The 20,965-nt window shown below is 46.8% G+C and overlaps 1 protein-coding gene across 1 annotated transcript; it reads left to right on the top strand.

Moving 5' to 3' along the window:
• The first annotated feature begins 6,096 nt into the window (after positions 1–6,096).
• NUDT16 (nudix hydrolase 16) lies at positions 6,097–8,737 on the top strand. Its single transcript, XM_042998280.1, has 3 exons — positions 6,097–6,271; positions 6,370–6,639; positions 7,388–8,737. The coding sequence occupies exons 1-3, from the start codon at positions 6,134–6,136 to the stop codon at positions 7,565–7,567; spliced, it is 588 nt and encodes a 195-aa protein (XP_042854214.1). The 5' UTR covers positions 6,097–6,133; the 3' UTR covers positions 7,568–8,737.
• The last annotated feature ends 12,228 nt before the right edge of the window (positions 8,738–20,965 follow it).

Below are 20,965 nucleotides of genomic sequence, written 5' to 3'. Positions count from 1 at the left end.
GAAATTGTGGTTTATATACACAATGGAATACTACTTGGCAATGAGAAAGAATGAAATATGGCCTCTTGTAGCAGCGTGGATGGAACTGGAGAGTGTTATGCTAAGTGAAATAAGTCACACAGAGAAAGACAGATACCATATGTTTTCACTCTTATGTGGATCCTGGGAAACTTAACAGAAGACCATGGGGGAGGGGAAGGGGGAAAAAAAGAGAGGGAGGGAACCAAACCATAAGAGACTCTTAAAAACTGAGAATAAACTGAGGGTTGATGGAGGGTGGGAGGGAGGGGAAAGTGGGTGATGGGCACTGAGGAGGGCACCTGTTGAGATGAGCACTGGGTGTTGTATGGAAACCAATTTGACAATAAATTTCATATTAAAAAAAAGAATACTTTTAAGCTTCAAAACTGTTATTACACTTAAAAATTATCAATAATTGCTATCTATCAAATATCCACTCAGTATTCACATTCCCCCAGTCTTACTTTTTCTATAAGTTTGTTTCTTCAAATTAGGATCTAAATAAAGCCCAGTTGCCTCAAGTGATATGCCTCCTCCATCTCTTTTCCCCCCTTGTAATTCATTTATTGAAGGAAGCAGGTCATTTGTCTTTGTTGAATTTCCTTTAGTCTAGATTTTACTGATTATACCCTCCTCATTTTTTAAAAAAATTATTTTTTGTAGAAGTTTTAGACTTACAGAAAAAGTTGTAAAGATAGTATAGAGAGTTCCCAAACGGTCCACGCAGTTTCCCCTATTATTAATATCTCACATTAGCATGGTATATTTGTTACAATAATGCACCAATATCAATATATTATTTTTTAATGTTTATTCATTTATTTTGACAGAGTGAGCATGCAAGGGGCAGAGAGAGAGGGAGAGAGAGAATCCCAAGCAGGCTCCATGCTGTCAGCACAGAGCCTGATGTGGAGCTCCATCTCATAAATCATGAGCTCATGACCTGAGCCAAAATCAAGAGTCGGATGCTCAACCGACTGAGTCACCCAGGTGCCCCTCAATATAGTAATACTAATCAATGTCCATACTTTATTCAGATTTCCTTAGCTTTGATCTAATGTCCTTTTTCTAATCCAGGATCCTATCCAGGATACCACTTTATTACATTCAAACATCATGAATCCTGAAGGTCCCCTTTGTTGTGGCAGTTTCTCAGACTTTCCTCGTATTCAGTGACAACAGTTTTGAGGTGTGCTGGGCAGGTGTTTTGTAGCATGTCCCTCCATTGGGGTTTAATGCTTTTCTCACAATTAGACCAGGGTTATGTCATTTTTGGAGGAAGACAACTAACAGTAAGTACCATGTTCATCACATCATACCAAGGGTGCATACCATCAACATGACTTATCACTGTTGATGTTGACCTTGATCACCTGGCTAAAGTAATGTTTGTCAGGTTTCTCCTCAAAGTTACCAAATTGCTCCTCAGCCCCCTTTTCCTACTGTCCTCTTTGGAAGGAAGTCATTATTCACAACCCAAACTTGAGGAATGGGCAATTGTGCCTCACCTTCTGGAGGGCAGAGTATCTATATAAATTATTTCAAATTCTTCTGCATGAGAAATTTGTCTCTGTCCACTCATTTACTCATGCATTATTTTTTTTAAGTAAACTATACACCCAACCCTGAGATCAAGAGTTGCATGCTCTACCGGCTGAGCCAGACAGGTGCCCCTACTTATGTGTTATTTACATCAGATAGCTAGATATTAGTTTATAATTTGGGTTACAATCCAATATTACTTTATTTTGTTGCTCAAATTGTTTCAGCTTTGGCCATTGTGAACTCTAATTGGTTCCTGTATCCCTGTCACTTTGACATACTCCCATCAATATGTTTTATTTTTTTTCTTTTCATTAAAAAATTCTGGCATCACAATATGCTCCAGGTCTATCATGTATCTATCAGGTATATTTCTTGTCCCAGTGCTAGAATCAGCCTTTTTTCCAAGGAGTCTTAGTTCCTTTCATTAGAAAATGATACTGGAGGGACACCTAGGTGGCTTAGTCAGTTAAGTGACTGACTTCAGCTCATGTCATAATCTTGCAGTTCATGAGTTTGAGCCCTGCATCAGGCTCTCTGCTGTTAGCACGGAGCTCACTTTGGATCCTCTGTCTCCCTCTCTCTGCCCCTTCCCCATGTGTGCCCATGCTCTTGCTTTCTCTCAAAATTACACATTAAAAAAAAAAAAAAGAGGGGCCCCTGGGTGGCTCAATCGGTTAAGCATCTGACTTTTGGTTTCGGCTCAGGTCATGATCTCATAGTTCATGGGTCTGAGTCCTGCATTGGGCTCTGCACTGACAGTGTGAAGCCTGCTTGGGATTCTTTCTCTCCTATCTCTGTTCTTCACCCATTTGTGTTCTCTGTCTCTCTCTCAAAATACATAAACAAACTCAAAATTTTTTTAATAAAAAAAGGAAAATGGTACTGGTAATCAAGCTCTGGGCATGCTTTTTGCTACTGGGGTACCACTGCTTCTACTCCCTGTCAGCTGACAGAGTGAGGACATTTGTGTACACTAACCCTTGTATATTCACATAGCCATAACTATTTCTATGTGTAATCATCTGTATCCAAGTTAAGCTAAACACAAATTCATACTGCTGTCTCCAGCTCTGATACACTACCACATGGATCTTCCTAGCTTCTTCCTGACATTTAAAAAAGACGTTCTTTTGTATTTCTTATAAAATTGTCATCAGATCCAGATTCAAATTCAGTTTTTTGGTAAGAATATTTCATAGTAGGTGGTGCGTTCTTCCATTGTGAGGCACGTAAGATCCGATTTTCTTTTAGTGATGTTAGCAGTCATTGATGATCATTTCCTACTATCTATTACCTAAGTTTTAAAAATAGTAAAATTATGATTGGCTCTATCTTTTTTTCTTTGACTAGAATACCCTACATAAACTTGCCCTTATCAACTATTTGGGAGTCCCGAGGGACAGCCCATATTAAAAAAAAAGACAGGATAAATGCTTCTTTTCCTCCTCTTCCTCCTCCTTATTATTATTATTTCAGGATTCAAATACTATTTATTGAATTAATGGATTGATTATCTCAGAGACTCCCAAAATTTCTCAGTTCTCTGTAATTTAGGGTGTCCATAAATTTTTCATGGTCCCCTTAAGCCAAAAGAAATAGCTAACAATGTCATTTGCTAAATGGTTAGATCCAAACATCTTATAAGTGTTATATCCTAACAACATGGCACCCGTTTATCACCATCTACCATCACAAACCCTCAATCCCTGTTCCACACTGATTTTCTCATCTCATATTTGCTTCTCATCACAACTGCTAAAAACCCAGCTTCACAAAGATAGGACATCATCAAAAAGGATGTAGCCGGGGCGCCTGGGTGGCGCAGTCGGTTAAGCGTCCGACTTCAGCCAGGTCACGATCTCGCGGTCCGTGAGTTCGAGCCCCGTGTCAGGCTCTGGGCTGATGGCTCGGAGCCTGGAGCCTGTTTCCGATTCTGTGTCTCCCTCTCTCTCTGCCCCTCCCCCGTTCATGCTCTGTCTCTCTCTGTCCCAAAAATAAATTTAAAAACGTTGGAAAAAAAAAAAAAAGGATGTAGCCATCTACTGTGGAATCTAATCATTGAACGGAAGCTAGTACTGCTCTTGATGTCTGAAAGAGACTGCTAAGTTTCTCAGGAAATTTAAAATATCTCTCAATGCCCCTGAAAGTCGGTATGGTGCACTGCTTGGGACCCTCAGGCTCCATTTAAAATAAGTAAAAAATGTACTTATTAAATTTTAAATTTCAGAATTTTTTTTAATTTTTGGTATTGAAGTATAGTTGATGTACAATGTTATATTAGTTTCAGGTGTACAACATAGTGATTTGACAAGTCTATACATTACTCAGCACTCACCGTGGTAAGTGCAGTCACCATCTGTCATCATACAGTGTTATTACAATACCATTGCCTATATTCCCTATGCTGTACTTTGCATCTCCATGACTTACTATATTTTATAATCGCAAGTTTTGTACCTCTAAATCCCCTTCACCTATTTTGCCTAGCCCTCCCACCCCTTTCTCCTGATTATTTTTCAAATGAATTCATTCTTTAGCATCTTCTGAGGCTGACCACTGATTTATTTTTAGTTTTGAGTGCCATTATGAACTTGGGAGTAGCTCTTGAGGGACATGGAATTGCTCTCAGCTCTCTACCTCCAGCCTTGACTCCTGGACAATCTGCCTCAGGAGGGTGGAATGGGGGAAGGGGATGGAGACCTGCACTCACCGGCAGAGGTAGGGAGCAGTTTGGAAAGGGATGACAAGGTTGTGTGTGTATGTGTGGAGGGGGCGGGGGGGGGTGTCTTGAGGGCTTCCATATTCATTCATCCTGAGAAAGCTCTGGTCTCCAAAGTCATTCATTAGTTCTCTAATAGCTGTTGCCTTGGTTTCATAGTGTTTTCCACCTCCTCAAAGAACCAGGAAAGAAAAATAGCCTGAAGCTTGGAAAGGGCACGCCTGACCCTAAATCCATCAAGGAAGCCCATGTAGGAGAAAAAGCAAGTCAACTTTGGAATGTTAGGGGTTAAGGGTTAGGGCACTGGTTGCTTAGTAGTTACCTGAATCAAATTTTAAAACCACCACCAGAGATGCTGATTCAGTTGGTCTTGGGCGTCTGCCTGGAATTGGCAGTTTTCACGAGCTTTTTGCAAGGTGATTCTAATGTGCGACAGGGGCCATTTCCAAACCCCCTAGTACTCCAACAGGCCAATGAATTGTGGCACACCTACAGTCTCATCACCTTGATTCAGTTGCCTGATACTAGTGGATGCCGTCTCTGCCATGTTATTCAGAAGACTAAGCTAGGAAAGATGATCCCAGGGACACTCCCTCTCCCCTCCAAATGCTGAGGCCTGATGTTGGCTGAATTCCAACCCACAGGTCTTTAATATTAGACACATCACTTTGCGCCTACCCTCGACTCCAAGGATGGCTACATTAACTTTGTGCTGGGCACTGTTCTTAGTGCTTTAAACATTTCACTATCCCTAAAAGGTTGGTATCATCCACACTTAGCAGATGAGCAACTAGAGATCTGAGTTAAATGACTTGCTAAGATCACAAGCCTGCATCTGTGCAGGTTTGTGGGCTCTTTCTTATCATGTGCTGTCACTTACAGGCTGTGACTTTAAGCTCAAGCCCTCTCAAGGAGCTGCCTCCTCCCTTCCTTTGTGTAATAAACACGGACTCTTGTAGAGGCTATATCTATCTGCACAGGACCTGAGAAAGGTGGGGAAGGAGTGATCTGGGGTGAGGGATTCTGAATCCCAGTTCCTCGGCATCAAGCCCAGAGTAGTGCCCTGCCCTGGGGATGGGCTGTTCCTTCCTTCACAGCTCAAGGGTCTGAGTGCGTCTGGGTAAAAGCCCGAAAGCCTTATCATCCACTTCTAAATCTGACACTTCCTGCGCCCACAGGGTTTCACCCACAGCTCTTTCCTCACTTAACTCTTCCCCTGAAAATCACATTAATCCTTTCCTATCCTACCTGTCCTATCCACTGCCTATCACCACTCGCAATTTCTGTCTAGAACCACACTTCTTGACCACCCCTGTCCTACGAAACCCATCCATACGCCACCAACCACCCAGGCCGTAAACTTTGAACTCATCCTAGCACAACTCTCCCCCAACGTTCAAACTTCCACTGAGTCCCCTCCAATTCAGCCACGCAGGGCAGCTGTTAACACCCATCGCTCCTCTCCAATCCCCACTGTCCAAGGGCAGGCCAAGTGTCTAAAGCCAACTCGGCCTCGGTAGCCCCGGCCCCAGCTCCGGTCTCCGAGTGCCACCCAAACCAAACCAGATGCAGTTCCCTCAGACTCGCGTGCCGCCTCCAGCCGCAGGCCTCGGCCCTAATTACAGCCAGCCAGGATACCCCGCAGGCCCGGCCCTGACTGAAGCTTTACTTCCGCGCCAGCTCTGCGCCCAGGGCGCCGGCCACGCCTCCGCCCCGCCCCTCCCGGGGCCCAATCCGGATGCGGCCGTCACCTGCCCCCGGGGCCTGCAAGCCCCGCCCCCATTGGCGGCCGCCCGGCCCGCCCACCCACGTGGGCCCTCGGGACTGCGGCTGGGATAGCGTCAGGCCATGGCCGGGGCCCGCAAGCTGCCGTTGGAGCAGGCCCTGGCGCTGGGGCCTGGCTGGCGGCACGCGTGCCACGCGCTGCTCTACGCGCCGGACCCGGCGCTGCTGTTCGGCCGCATCCCGCTCCGTTACGCCGTCCTGGTGAGAGGGGGGACGCGCCCCGCCCCGTCCCCTCCCTCTCCCCCTCCCCCGGGGACGCCGACCGGGCGCCCGGGCAACCCCGCTTCCCTCTCCCGCAGATGCAGATGCGCTTTGATGGGCGCCTCGGCTTCCCCGGCGGCCTCGTCAACTTGCAGGACACCAGTCTGGAGGCCGGGCTGAACCGCGAGCTGATCGAGGAGCTGGGCGAGGCCGTGGCCGACTTCCGTGTGGAGCGCGCCGACTACCGCAGCTCGCACGCCGGGTCCGGGCCGCACGTCGTGGCCCACTTCTACGCCAAGCGCCTGACGCTGGAGCAGCTGGTTGCGGTGGAGATGGGCGCCACGCGTGCCAAGGACCACGGGCTGGAGGTGGGGCCGGCCCGGGAACCCCAGCCCCATGGCCTCCCTGCCCCCCGAAAGCCGCTCCCCCACTTTCCTGGAGTAGCTGGGGCCTTGGGCTTCTTTCATCTGGTTGACTAGGCACAGCAGGCGTAGTCTGCCCCTTTTACTGACCTCTGCAGTTGTTAATTTTGGGACATACCTATCCAAGACTCTCTTCTCCCCATAGATTTGGCTAAGCCTTGCACCCTTGGCCCGTGATTTTCTTGGGTGGGAAATGTGGCCTGATACTTTGTGGGGAAACCTTTGTCGTTAGGCTAGGGGAATAAGGGGACAGATTGTGTATGGAGATGGTTCTCAAACTTGGGCAGGTATCAGAATCATCTGGGAGGCTTATTACTGACCCCACTTCCAGAATTTCTGGTTCAGTGGGGGAGAGAGAAAAGGACCTGAGAATTTGCATTTTTCAGAAGTTGCTAAATGGTGCTGAAATGACTGGTCTGGTGTATTTTTGAGAACTACTTGGTGTAGGGGCAAGCATGCATCCTGGAGGCAAAGAGCCACCAAAAGTTTAGTGATGTAGGAAGGATTAGCATTTTTGAAGCTGAATAGCATGACTTGGGTCTTTTGTTGGTAGAGAGGTGGGCGCAATAGGTATAAGGCGTAAGTCCTCAGGCTTGGTTCTGCTGCACTGATAAGAGGTGAGACCTCTGAGCTGGAAAGATCTGTCTAGGATGAGCTACCTGTCTCATTGTCACCTGTCTCCTTCCTTTCACAGGTGCTAGGCCTAGTACGTGTGCCCCTGTATACCCTGCGGGATGGTGTGGGAGGCCTGCCTGCCTTCCTGGAGAATTCGTTTATTGGAACTGCACGGGAACAGCTGCTGGAAGCCATCCAGGATTTAGAACTGGTGGAATCCGGCTCTTTTACAGCCCGTAAGATCTCCTTACCTCGCTAGAGGCAGCCCTTCGTGGACCCACGGAACCTGGGATGAGGACCTTGGTATTGGGGAAGGGAGGCAGGAACAGGGAAAGCTTTCTCTTCTGGCCCTGGGCCTGACAGATGATAACAGATTAAAAAGAGAAGTATGTGCAGTATGTTTGAGCAGAGCCCCCCCCCCCCCGCCCCCTCCCCAACAGTAACTCAACATCTGGCACAAAAATCTGCAGCTCATCTCAGGGACCTGGCACATTCTCAGAGCCTGCCTCCTCTCCGTACGTTTGTACACACATGGCACGGCAGCCCCCAGACATATGAATGTACAGTCTGTGCCTGCGCTCACTCCTCCCCATAACCCCCATGTGCAGTTTAACAGGACGTGGCACATGTGGGGCCTGGCTTGTCACCAGAGCCATCTCCATGTTGGAGAGGAGCTTCTGAACCAGGGCAGCATTTCTTCCCACACTCCTACATGGCTATTCTCCAGGGTCTAGTCCAGCCCATGCTTGCTGGGGAGGACAGAGAAGCAGAGGACCCTTTTTCCCCTTGAAAATGATCGCATCCTTGCCCGGGTGTTAGCAAAAGCGATATACCCCTGAAAGGTGGTAGAGGGTCCTAACCAACCTCCTGGCCTCTCATGAAACTGAGTGGAAGGGGTGAGAGAAATGGTTTGGTCTACTTGGTTGACCTTGGACTTGAGACTTATGAGTCCTGCTGTATCTCTTCCAAAGCCGTCATCTAGGACCCTTTAGATCCGGGACATCAGAAGGGACCCAGCCCTGGTCTAGCCCTGGCTTACAGCTGAAGCACTTATAGCTAAGCCTCAAAGCCCTTCAGTGTTTTCAACAAATACTCTGAGGTATTGGAGATCTAGGGATGAGAGAGCCATAGCTCTTACCCTCTACAGAGTTAAAGGGCTCAAATGGCAAATATTTCAGGCTTTATGGGCTACGTTGTCTTTGTAGCATCTGCTCAACTCTTATCATTTCATAAGTATCGATGAACATAATGGGCGGAGCTGTGTTGCAGTAAAACTTTCTTTGTAAAAGGAGGTGTCCAGCCTGAGGGCAGTAGTGTGCCATTGCTTGCTCTAGAGAGGAAGATAAGTAGTCAGTTTAATTATATTGCCTATTTACTTGTTTCATGTATGTCAGTGTTAAGAAGGAAATAAAAGATTGATATAGGTCTCGCCTTGATATTTTTTTACTTTTCACCGAGGTGGTCCGGAAGGGCCCTCTCTGAAGAGCATTTAAGCTGAAGGATAAGAAGGAAGTACTAGGTAGGAGCGTGGGAAGAGTAGTCTAGGTATTCCAGGGAGTAGCATGTAGGGTACTAGGGAAGGGAGGCAGGTGTTAGGGTTCTGAGGAAGAATCTTGGCAGATTATCCCACATCAAGGGTAAGGGGATTAAACTCCATTTCTCAATTGGTGTGGCAGAGGGATATGCAAAGAATTTGCAGTCATCTTTAATTTACCAGAGCATGGCTTAGAAATGATGAAAGGCCAGTGTAATTAGGCTAGAGTAAGCAAGGGGATCGGACGCCGGAGAGGCAGACTGGAGCCAGAGGATACAGGGCCTCCCAAGGCAGGGACAGGGCCTCCCAAGGCAGGGTCAGGGCCTGGTGGTGTGTGCAGCGTGGCCTGGAAGGGGTAGGAAAAAGGAGTCGGTGACGGGGGAGTCTGCCACAGTAGCTCACGTGGGAGATGGTGGTGGTCGGAGCCACGGTGGTAGAGGAGGTGGGCAGAAGTGGATGCATTCGAGAGAAGTGTTGGTGACCTTGACAGGCCCTCTGATGGACCGCGTGTGGGGTGAGGTGAGGGAAAAGAGGATTCAAGGATGACTTCAGTGTGTGCCTTAAGTTGTGCAAGTTGTGGATGGGAGGAAAGCCTGGGTGGGGTGGGGGGGGCGCGGAGATGGTTTTGCAGGGGATGGAATCAAGATCATTCTGGGCATGTTGAGACATAAACTTGTGAGTCCTCTGCATAAAGATGGTACGGCAGTTTGTCAGATGAGGTCAGGCAGGGAGAGAAAAAAAGAAGAGGGCTCAGGATGGGGCCCTGAGGAAGCCTAGGCCTCGGGGTTCAGGATGAGGGGCAGGACATACTGAAGAGAACCAGAAGTTGAGAGGAACCTGCTTGAAGAAAGTGAACTCTGCCAAGTGCTTACGAGAGTTTTAGTAAAATGAGGGACAGAACTGCCCACTGGATTTGGTAGCAGGAGGTTTTTGATGACTTTGGTGGGAGGGGAGCGGAAGGCAGCCCAGAGTTGGGTGGGTGGGTAGTGGGGGACTAGACAGAGGGAGAATTTGGTCCTGAAGGGCTGTGGAGAAATGGCCTGACACCTGGAGAGGGCTGCAGGGTCAAGGGGAGCATTTACAGCAGGAGACGGAGCATGAGTGTGTCGATGGGAACAATCGAGGCAGAGAGAGGCGGTGCTAAAGCGCCACAGTCCTTGAACAAAGAGGAGGGGTGGACCGTCCATAGGAGGGGGGACAGTCCTGAGGAGTCACAGGGCTCAAGGAGAAGAAGGGGCAAGAGTAGAGGATGAGGAGGCTAAATTAGTGGTGGGATGATCGAGTTTGACTTTCTTCTTGGTAAAATGAAGTGAGATCCACCCAGCTGGATATGGGTGATGTTCTCAGAAGGTACGAAGTGGTCCTTCATCATGGCATGGAAAAGCAAGTTGATGGGGGTTAAGTGTCCAACTTCGGCTCAGGTCATGGTCTAGCAGTTCGTGATTTCAGGCCCCGCGTCAGGTGCTATGCTCACAACCTGGAGCCTGGATCCTGGTTTGGATTCTGTGTCTCCCTCTCTCTCTGCCCCTCCCCTGCTTGCTCTCTCTCTCTCTCTCTCTCTCTCTCTCTCTCTCTCTTTCGCACTCACACACAAATAAATAAACATTGAAAAAAAAAAAAGAAAATTGATGAAAGAAACAGAATGGGAGGGCCAGGTTGAGTCATGAATCCATGTACAGTAGGAATCTAGGCCCTCAGACGTGTCAGGACATGGGGGGTTTGCATGCATACACGTGTTCCCATCCTCTCTGATCAGCTAGGGTGAAGCCCCTTGTGCTGACCCAGGGTTTTACAGAGGAGCCCAAAGAAGGGAGAGAGGCAAGGTGGTTAATATGACATGTGCGAGAGAAACCGAACTGATGGGCTGTGGGGTAAGAGGTTTAATCTGGGTACAAAGGGAAGTGAAGGCAGGTGACTTCAGGGGGGTTAACATATTAGAAGTCTCGATGAGGTAGGACTCCACCATGGGGTGCAGTGGGAGGTGTATTTGAGCCAGAGAGGGATGTTTTTGAAATTGAGAGGTGGAGCCGTCACAGGTAAAGTCAAGATCCATGTGATGAAGCAAGAAACTGACAGATGTTGGAGAAGATAGTGTGAACTAGAAGCCACCGTCCTCAGTGAACAACAGGGGCGACCTAAAGGCCAGTGACAGCTTCCAGGAGGAGACAGGAGGTGTGACAGGGCGAGAGGAGCCTCCAAGAAGAGGGGCTTTTGCACAAGGGAGGGGTGAGTAGTGGTCTGGAGGGGCGGCGGGAAGCAGTGTGGGTCCCGTGGCAGTTCTTGGCCTTGGAAGGTGGTGGGGTGGGGAGCAGCTGCAGAGATCCGGCCTGGGCAGGTCTCCTTGGAGCTCATTCTTGGGTGTAATCTGGCCCAGGGTCTCACGGCCTACATGTAGCCTCTTCATGGTGCCGCATGGTACTCTGCTGGAGTGTTGCAGCGACCAGGTTGGCTTGCTTTTTCATTCACACTCGATCTCCTTATTTTTGTAAGTCTGGTGTTGTTGAGAGGGAGAATCCGTGGCCTTCTGTATCATCCCACACATACCCTCCCAGTCAGGAGCTCTTGTCTCGGTGAGCCATCCTAAAGGGTGTCCATCATTCTGTGGCTTGAGTGCATGTCATTTGCCTCGTCCCTCCAGTCTACAGGCGGGCCAGGGGTCCACGCAAGTTTCTCCCTCTGGTTTCCCCCTCTCTCACTCATTGCCATCCTGCTGCCGGGGATGAGGAGACCTGGGTATGGTTGCCCACGTGGGATGTCCTTGGCCTTGTGAAACCAGTCATCGGGCGGGAGGAAAACAGGAGGCTTCCTAGCAGTCCTCACCCCTCCTCCCCTTAAACTGCTGCAGTGACCTTCAGCCAGGAACTAGACCTGTTCCTTATCTGAAACACTGGCTCCTGTGGTGAGGGTTAAATGCAGCTGCACTTGGGACATGGCTCTGAAGAGGCGTGCCCAGCACTATTTATCGGTACCTGATGCCATCCACGTTTCGCTCCCTCTTGTTAGCACGTTGCTCTCTTGGAAGCAGAGTGGCCCAGGCTGCCTCTCCTCCAAGCATGTTTCTGCTTTTCTCAGCAGAATCAGCTACATGTTCACACTTCTCAGTTCTGTGCATTTTCCTGGAGTGTGTGGCTGCTGGTGCTAAGTTAACACTTCTGGGCCCCATGCTGTCCCGAGCCAGAGTCTTGCTCAGTTATCAAGTTTCTGGTAAACCTATTTTTAGGCAGAAACATTTGAGGGAAGAGTAGCTTGTCCTTCCCAGTGACTTGGGTCCCCGGAGGCTGCTAAGTGAAACAGATTAAGGCAGAGATGGATAAGTGGGAGGGGGTGTTTTCTGCGAGTTTCAGTTTATTGCACAGAGAAGATTTCATTTGCCATACTTTCTACCCCAAACAGACAAAATGAATAGGAAAAAAATGAGAGGAATAAACATTTTACCTGTGATGAAATTAGCAGTCGGCACCAGAATTTGAATCAAAGTAACAGACATTGGCCATTGGCCCATCTCGGGGCAGGAGAGCAGGAGGTGGGGGTATTATATTTAAAACAGTTCTGAAGAAGAAGAACAGGGGGCATGTGCCAGGGCACAGGAAAAAGAGAAATATCCACTGGATTTAAGGGAAACTCCCCAAACCATGTGGCTTCACCTCCCCTGGTCTTCCTACTTCCTATCTGACTCAGCTTGAATAAGGAAGTTCAGGATCCCTCCAGCAGTAAAGGCAGCCTGGCAGAGAGCTGAAATCACCTTTAGACAAAGCAACACTGGCAGAGGGATACACGGAAGGTCTGGCCCTGCAAAGGAAGCCCCTCACCAGACGGAGTCAGCGTGCAGGTTTTTCCCCCAAGTGCTCAGCTCACCCCCATGCAGAGATGCAAACCTCTGTTGCCCCCTCTCCTGCCACGGGTTCTGTTACTCTCCATAGGCATTCCCAGCTGATGAAGTGGCAAGGATACCCCTCTTTCCACTAAGGGAGATGACTCTTGAGTGGGTTTTCAATAATTATAAAGAACCCTTGGAAAAACCACAGTGCGGAAGGCTATTACCCAACAGCCCCAGTCGCCCACCACCTTCAGGCCACTGAGGACAGACTGATAAATGCACAGCCTCCTGTTGTCTAGGACTAATTTCAGGGCGGGGAATAGGCAAAGTCCAGGTAGACAGGGAAGCGGGGGCAGGTGCATCATCCCATGTTTGAGGGCCAAAGAATAGAAGATTGCCTCTACTTAAGTAAATAGGAAATTATGAGGTCTGTTCAAAAAAAGGGAAGAACCCTGGGTATAAATGATAAAGAGCGTGCTCTGGAAGATTTAGTCCAACAAAAAGAAGCAGGATTTGCTCAGGAAATAAAGAAAAACATGGACTCTGGAATGAGGTGAAAGATTAGAAGCAGCTGGCAGCACAAAGGAACGGATTTAAGGAGACAGGTCTCTCCATTAGCTCAGAATTACACTAGAACAGCGAAGAGTGCCACCCACACCGGAGGAAGCTACCACTGATGTCAAGAGCAGGCTTACAAAAACCACCTCAAATACAAGTGCCAAACAAGGAAAGTGACCAGAGCGAACCCAGGAGATGGAGAGATTACACAATGGAAATCCAGAGTACTGCTAATTGACAGAATGAAAATATTAACAGGCAGCCCATAGAGTGTACCACACCAAGAGTGAACCTGAGGCAAACTCTGGACCCTTGGGTGGAATGATCTGTCATATAAGTTCATCAATTAACAAGCGTACTGCTGGTGGGGGGTGTTGATCACCGGGGTGGCTGTGCATGCTTTGGGTGGGGGGCACATGGGGAATTTCTGTGCCTCCCTCTTAATTTTGCTGTGAACCCGGTACTGCTCTAATAATAAAGCCTTAAATATTAGCATGTAAAGTAAACAGTATTTTAGGAAACAAGGAAAAAAAAAACCCTTCCCTAAACTGAAAGAAACCCAAACCTGTGGATTGGCAGGACTCGATGTGTTCAGAAGAGGGAAATGAGATAAAAACTGAAAAACATTAGGATGGTGTTCTTCATTTCAAGACAATTGGAAGGCAGGAAAATTAGGTCACTTACAGTAGCAAAAACTTCCCATCTACCCAAACTGTTACTTAAATGCAAAACGTAATCTATCTGGGAAACAACAGAAGCGTTCTTGGCAGTCTCCAAGATGAATGAATCAAAGGGAAACACTAATGAGTGGGGAAATTGTGTAAGAAACTTGTGAGTGGTACCTCCTCTTAAAAGAGGATACATACTTAGTACTAAGTAATTGTGCTAACGATGGGTCTAAAGTAATACAAATGCTACTGACTGAAAGAAAATAGGTCTGATGTAAAAATAAAATAATAATTTGATTAATATGCTTGTCCCCAGATTGTAGACTGTTCTAAGTAAAAAGAGGGAGGAGATGAGAAGAAACATAAAAATATGCTAATTTTACTGGAAAATGAATGGGTACTGTTTGGTTTCTGAAGTTGATAATGACCTTAGATTGGATGAAAATATGAAATTTTAATATTTCAAGGGGCATGACAGAGCAATAGGATTCTGGCTGAGTGTGAACAGATGGGCAAAGAATACCAGGCAATTACAGTCAAAAAGCAAATAATTGTCATAATATTAATATCAAAATGCAGGGTCAAAAGCATTACATGAAACTATGAACCTTTGTTTATTTTTGAGAGAAAGAGTACAAACAAGGGAGGGGCAGAGAGAGAGGGAGACAGAGAATCCAAAGCAGGCTCCAGGCTCGGAGCTGTCAGCACAGAGGCCAAGGCGGGGCTCGAACCCACGAACCGTGAGGTCATGACCTGAGCCGAAATGGGACGCTTAACCTACTGAGCCACTCAGGTGCCCCTACGAATTCTTGAACCAATGAAGAGATTATCCACAATGGTCACATAACTGTCATGAATTTCGGATTATGCACAGCAAGATCTAGGGGAAATGCAAGGAAGAACCGACAATATTTTTTGGAGACCACAGACACGTTTCCTCAGTCCTTGGCTGTGTTTGCTGCCTGGCAGGCTCTAGACCAAGTTCTTTTCATAAATTAACATGTTAGTCCTTAAAGCAACCATATGAAATGGAGATACTGTCATCTCCCTACTCCAAATAAAGAAACTTAGGCACAAGTTCAACAAAATAATTAATATACTTTGCCTAATAGATAAAGACTGAACTCTAACTTGAAGCAGAGAATATACCTTTAAGGACCCAGGAAACACTTAGCAAGTTAGTTATTGGGCCTTGTAAAACCTCAGTAAATCCTCTCCAGTCTTGTACTCCCTTCTCCAAACTGAACAGAGTATGTATCACATTGTGTGACCACAAAGTGATGAAACGCAAAATAAATGACAAATTCTGATTTCTTTTTCTTTTAGGCTTTTTCATATCGTCTGAATCTTCTACACTATATATGTATTCAGTCATTATAAATGACTAGTTAAAAAAATAATTTTTTATGTGTGACTTTACAGAAAACCAGCCCCCCAAAATCTGAAGAAACAAGGAAGGGACTCGGGGGTGGGAAGGGACCCATCCCAGAATAGTGGGGGAATTTGTTGAGTTGTGGGGACCTACGTTCTCCAACCCCAAAAGAGAAAATGCAAGCGGAGTCCTGAGGGAGCAGGTGTGGGTCCCTTGTCCCCGGGTCCCTGCTGGCCTGGGCGCTGCCCCTCTGGGTGGCTGGGGGTTGGGGAGCAGATGTGGGCAAGGAACAGCTCTCCAAGGCAGGTGGCAGTGACCCTATGTCACACAGCTGATTTTTTTAAAGGCCCGGCACTTGGGGCATCTAGGTGGCTCAGTTGTTGGGGCGTCTGCCTCTGGGTTTCCACTCATGGGATCCAGCTCCTCCTCAGGTTCCCTGCTGAAGCATGGAGCCTGCTTGGGATTCTCTCTCCCTCTGCCCCTCCCCTGCTCATGTTCTCTCTGTCTCTCTCAAAATAAATAAACATTAAATAATAATAATAATAATAATAATAATAATAATAATAAAAAAAGGCCAAGCACTCAAACTTCCTCCTTTTTCAGACAGGGGCAGTGCTAGTGCTTCCCGGAGATGTCTCTCTACATTTTCATCACCTCCTCTTTATTTATTTTTTTTTAAAGCTTATTTATTTTTTGAGAGAGAGAGAGAGGGAGAGAGAGAGAGACAGAGTGTGAGTGGGGAAGGGGCACAGAATCTAAAGCAGGCTTCAGGTTCTGAGCCATCAGCACAGATCCCAATCCAGGGCTTGAACTCAGGAACTGTAAGATCATGACCTGAGCCAAAGTCAGACGTTTAACCAACTGAGCCACCCAGACACCCCAAATCATCACCTCCTCTTTAGTTGCTTATCCTCCAACCCTCTGGAGCTAGGAAAACCATTCTGAGCTCAGGCTTACTGAGGATCAATTCCCACTGCCTTTCCAGGAGCCACTGCCCTCACCCTCCCTCAGCTCTCACCTGCCTGCCTCAGGCACGGTTTGCCTCCATAACTCTGACTCTGACCTTAGTGTCACTTCCTGAGGGAAACATTCTCTGGCCCTGACCTTTCAGACTAGATTAATTTCCCTCATACTATATTGAAAATGCTAGTATAAAATAGAATAAAAGAACAAGCAACCCCCCAAAAGTAGGAAAGAATATTAGAAAGGTGTACCAGGAATTCGTTGTAATTTTCTGTAATTTTCCCTGGATTTTGTCAACTGTGTGGTCTTTTTCAGCTTTTTAAAGTTATGGTTTATTGTGTTTTGATATTCTAAATTGTTTTTTTTTTAATTTATTTGAGAGAGAGAGAGAGAGAATGAGCAGGGGAGGGGCAGAGAGAAAGGAGGACAGAGGCTCCAAAGCAGGCTCCAGGCTGACAGCAGAGGAGCCTGACATGGGGCTTGAACTCACGAACTGTCAGACACTTAACTGACTGAGCCACCCAGGTGCCCAAAGGAGAAGGCGAGGTGCAACTAAATAGGGAATTCATAGTCATCTGTTTAACTTTTTTTCAGCTTCTAGAGCTAACTCGAATTATTCCTTATTTATGCAATAGATGGTAAGCTGTCTAAATTTTCTATTCTAGAACTTAGGAATGATGAAGAGAAGAGGTGAGGGAGAGAGAATAATTGAATCTCTGAGCATAATGTGTCTGGGAAACAGTGGTCTCTGAGCTTCAAGCCTTTCCCTGGTATTGGTCATGTGGAGGCTTTAATAACTCTGGGCCACTTGTCCTCTGTGTGAGTGGCACCCCCTCCCAAAAGGGTGTTTTCTAGTTACTGTTGTCATATAACAAATCATCCCAAATTCAGTGGCTTAGAATTACAACAATCACTTTATCTTTCGTGGTTGGAGTCAGATAGCGGCTAGAGCTTGAGCAGTGGGGGACTAGCAGGCATCTCTCTCTCTCTCTCTCTCTCTCTCTCTCTCTCTCTCTCTCTCCACATAGTCTCTGGGGACTTCCTCACAGCATGGCTGCATTAGAGCAGTCAGACTGCTTACATGGCAGGTCAGGGTCCAGCATGAGTGTTCCAGCAAGCAAGATGGAAGTCACATGGCCTTGTCTGACTTAGTCTCAGAAGACATAACTTCACTTCTGTCCCCCTCTATTGATTACAAAGAAGATGTAAACTCACACAGATTCAAGGGGTGGGGCACTAGGTTCCATCTCTTGATATAGGAGGGACAAAGTTCTAGAAGATCATGTGGGACAGATATTTTTGTGGCCATCTTTGGAAAATATAATTTGCCACTGGGTGTCTAGAAATGTTTATTATAAAAAGAGAATATTGGATCTGAGAATGCTTGTTGCAAGCCTACCTTACCTCAGTGCTCAGCCCCAGGTACTCTTCAGATGGATCCAGGCACGAATTGGGCTGGATTAAAATCAGAGAGTCCTTGACAGTGGGTCCGTCCTGCTATGGTGCAGGCTTTGAAGTTCTCATACTTCTCCTACCCGAAATGGGCCTGACAGGGAAGAGGCTGCCGAGAAGAGCCAAATCACAAATTAGAAATCTCTGGAGATGGACACAGGGTGGCTGGGGGTCCTGGATCTTTTTTTCTCTGATAAGTTTTTATTTATTTATTTATTCATTCATTCATTCATTCATTCATTCATTCATGAGAGGGAGAAAGAGCAGGCAGGGGAGGGACAGACAGAGAGGGAGAGAGAGAGAATCCCAAGCAGACTCTGTGCTGTCATCGCAGAGCCCGACGCGGGGCTCAATCTCACAAACCATGAGATCATGACCTGGGCTGAAATCAAAAGTCAGACGCTTAACTGACGGACCCACCTGGGTGTCCCTTCTATGATAAGTTTTAAAGCAGGGAGAATGCGCTCAGAAACATGAGGTTAGACTTGCCATTGTTTCCATTATTCTAATATGCACATTTTGAAATCTCTGAAATCAGGATGGTCCTACCATTGATGCCAAGTAGTGGTTTCAACATAGCTGTCCTTGCTGCACACCACCTGAAAACATTTAGAAGAACTGTCCACAGTCAGGAGGAAATCCCAGAGACTACGGTGGAGAACTCTCAAGACATGTGCTCTTGATGGCACAGAAGTCAACGTTGTGTAGAAAAACACAGACACCTATGACCCCAAGTTGAAAAATAATTTAAAAGAGCTGGACACCGTGCAGAAGTTTTAGGACTATCTGAGTCAATTGATTTTGCTCGTAGTTCCTTTCTGTGTATACACAAGAGTAATCTGTGATGAAAAGTGATATCTAAAAATGCCCCCAAAATCTCTTTCAATATATAGAAAACTTAAAAAAGAAAAAAAGTCTAAGTGATAGGAAAGCATTGTGTTATGGCTTAATGGTGGTAATTTTCTTTCTTAGAGGTACATAAATAATAAGGCGTGTTGCAATCAGTGAGGCCTTAACATGGGTGAAATCCAGGAGGGGTAGAAGCCTCATTTTTCCCCTTGGAGGCATCCAAAGTCATATGCGACTTGTAAGAAATAGCCCATGGTGTGCAGTGAGGTCTGAGAGACAAGGAATCAGAAATGCCAACAATGTGGCCATTCTGGCTCATCCTCTACCCGAGGCACCAGGCAGAGGCCAGGTGAGGGCAGCAATGAACATGGAAATGAAGAGGTGGCATGATGGAGACCAAACAGTGTGGCTTGAAGTGGCTTTTGGGCTAGCGAGGGATAGTGCTGGGTGACGGAACAGGAAGGAGGCTCTGAGGTACGAGGCTGGGAGGGCCTTCTCCCTGTCTGTGCCCTTAGGGACCAGCCCAGCCCCCTGTATCCCGTCAGGGGGACTCACAGGACCTGGACAAGCAGGGCAGGGGATCCCAAGTAGACATGGAACTGTTTCAAGAGCTGCCTGGCTGCGGGCAAGCACGGGTGGAAGGATAACCTTTACGGATCTGTAGCTTATGGAAAGAGTTAAAACTGCATTTCAGTTTGTGGTTGGGACAGATGATTTGGATAGAATAACGTAGCCACTTGAAACACTTGTAGTGATTTGAGCACCTTGTACTTCAAGATCTGTTCAAATATTGGCTTTGTTACCCCATTTCCCAAACTAGGATCTGTCGCCAGTTGAAGCTGCTCCAACTTTTGGGGACAAAAGAGCCAAATGTTTGAAACTGGACACATGGTCTCCATAGGCATCAGGCACCGGCTCTCAGGCACTGCTGAGAAAATGCCAATCCTCTTTTTAGTAACATGTTAATTACATTAAATGCTGTTTATTTCTGGAAGTTCCCACCTGCCCCAAGCCTCTGTAATGCCCGCCTGTCCTTCAAAGCTCATCACCCCAGTAGAGCAGCTTTCACCCTTCACTGCTGGGTTGCTATGGCAACCTGAGCATGCCTCCACAATGGCACCATCCCACTGACCAGGATTCTTCCTTTAAATTGTTTTTGGCCTTACTAGAACACGACTTTATTTCCCCAGCATCTGACATGTTGCTAATAAAATAGACTCAGTAAGCAGTCTAAAATGCTTATTGAATGCATGCTTCTTAAAAAGTATGTTCTCTTAGGGAAGTTAAGCCTGTAGAAGCTCATTTTGAATATCAATTTATAATAATTCTTTTCAACACGTTTTTTTCATGTTGTGGCAAATAGCCCTGGACTGGAATTTACGAGCGCAGTGTTCGTATGACTTTGGGCAACTTCCCTAACCTCTCTGAGCCTTGGTTTTCCCGTCTCCTGTGAACATCATCACCGTTCAGAGGTAATCAGAATGTGCGGTGCTCACGTACAAACAAGTTGCAAATTCAGGATTCAGATTCTACTTCAGATTTGAAGGACAATCATTTTGCTTAAGTAAGATCCTCTACCTTGATTATGCATGCTATTACCAGGAACTGTGGGCAAAGCCCCCTCTCACGAAATGCAGGAAGTCAATATCATTTTGGAAATGTAAATACATTTCCACATTCTGATGGGCCTATATTATTTATGAAATGTTTGGTTGTGAGTAATAGATTGTCCAATTTAAGACCTTTTAGCTTATATACCTGGAAATCTGAGAAGTATGTCGATTTCAGGAATATTTGACCCACATGCTCAATGACTTGGTTCTATTCCCTCACTACACTTGTATTGTAGAGTGAAGTCTCCATCTCCAGCTATCTCCCCTTATTTGTATCCAAGGGAGGAGTCTTTCGCTTTGCCATGAATGGGCCAGGCCTGGCCAATCACTGTGGCCAAAGGAAGGCCATGAGCTAATTGGTTTAGGCTGGGGACAGACCTGAAGCAGAGACTCTGCCTCGGGGCATGGGATTAAGTGAGGGTCAATTCTATTCAGATTTCATGGCTGCCATTCAGTAGAGAGAGGGAAGAAAACCACAATGCCCAAATTTGCAATAACGGTGCCACAGAAGGCAGAACTTTACCTCTGAATTAAAAACATGATTATTTTTGTCAGTCACAGTTTGGGGTGGGGGAGGGGCACAAACGAAAAGTATTGTTCTGCCTGATACCCAACAATCCCTTGTAATTGAAGGATTTGTGTGAAATGTTGCCTCTCCTTGGCAGCCTCCCCACTCCCACCCCGCATTCAGCAAGAGACTGAAGTCAGAAACGGATTTTGTAGCTTATATACTGTGCTAACTAGATACCATAGCTAATCCTGTGTTCGTTGCTTTTCTTGTTCGGAATGCTTGGGCAGAGATCAGAGCCCTTCTGCTCTAAGTCAGAGCCG

The sequence above is a fragment of the Panthera tigris genome, chromosome C2 (assembly GCF_018350195.1).
Source record: "Panthera tigris isolate Pti1 chromosome C2, P.tigris_Pti1_mat1.1, whole genome shotgun sequence".
Classification (NCBI taxonomy): Eukaryota; Metazoa; Chordata; class Mammalia; order Carnivora; family Felidae; genus Panthera; species Panthera tigris.
This window is presented reverse-complemented; position numbering and strand designations above follow the sequence as displayed.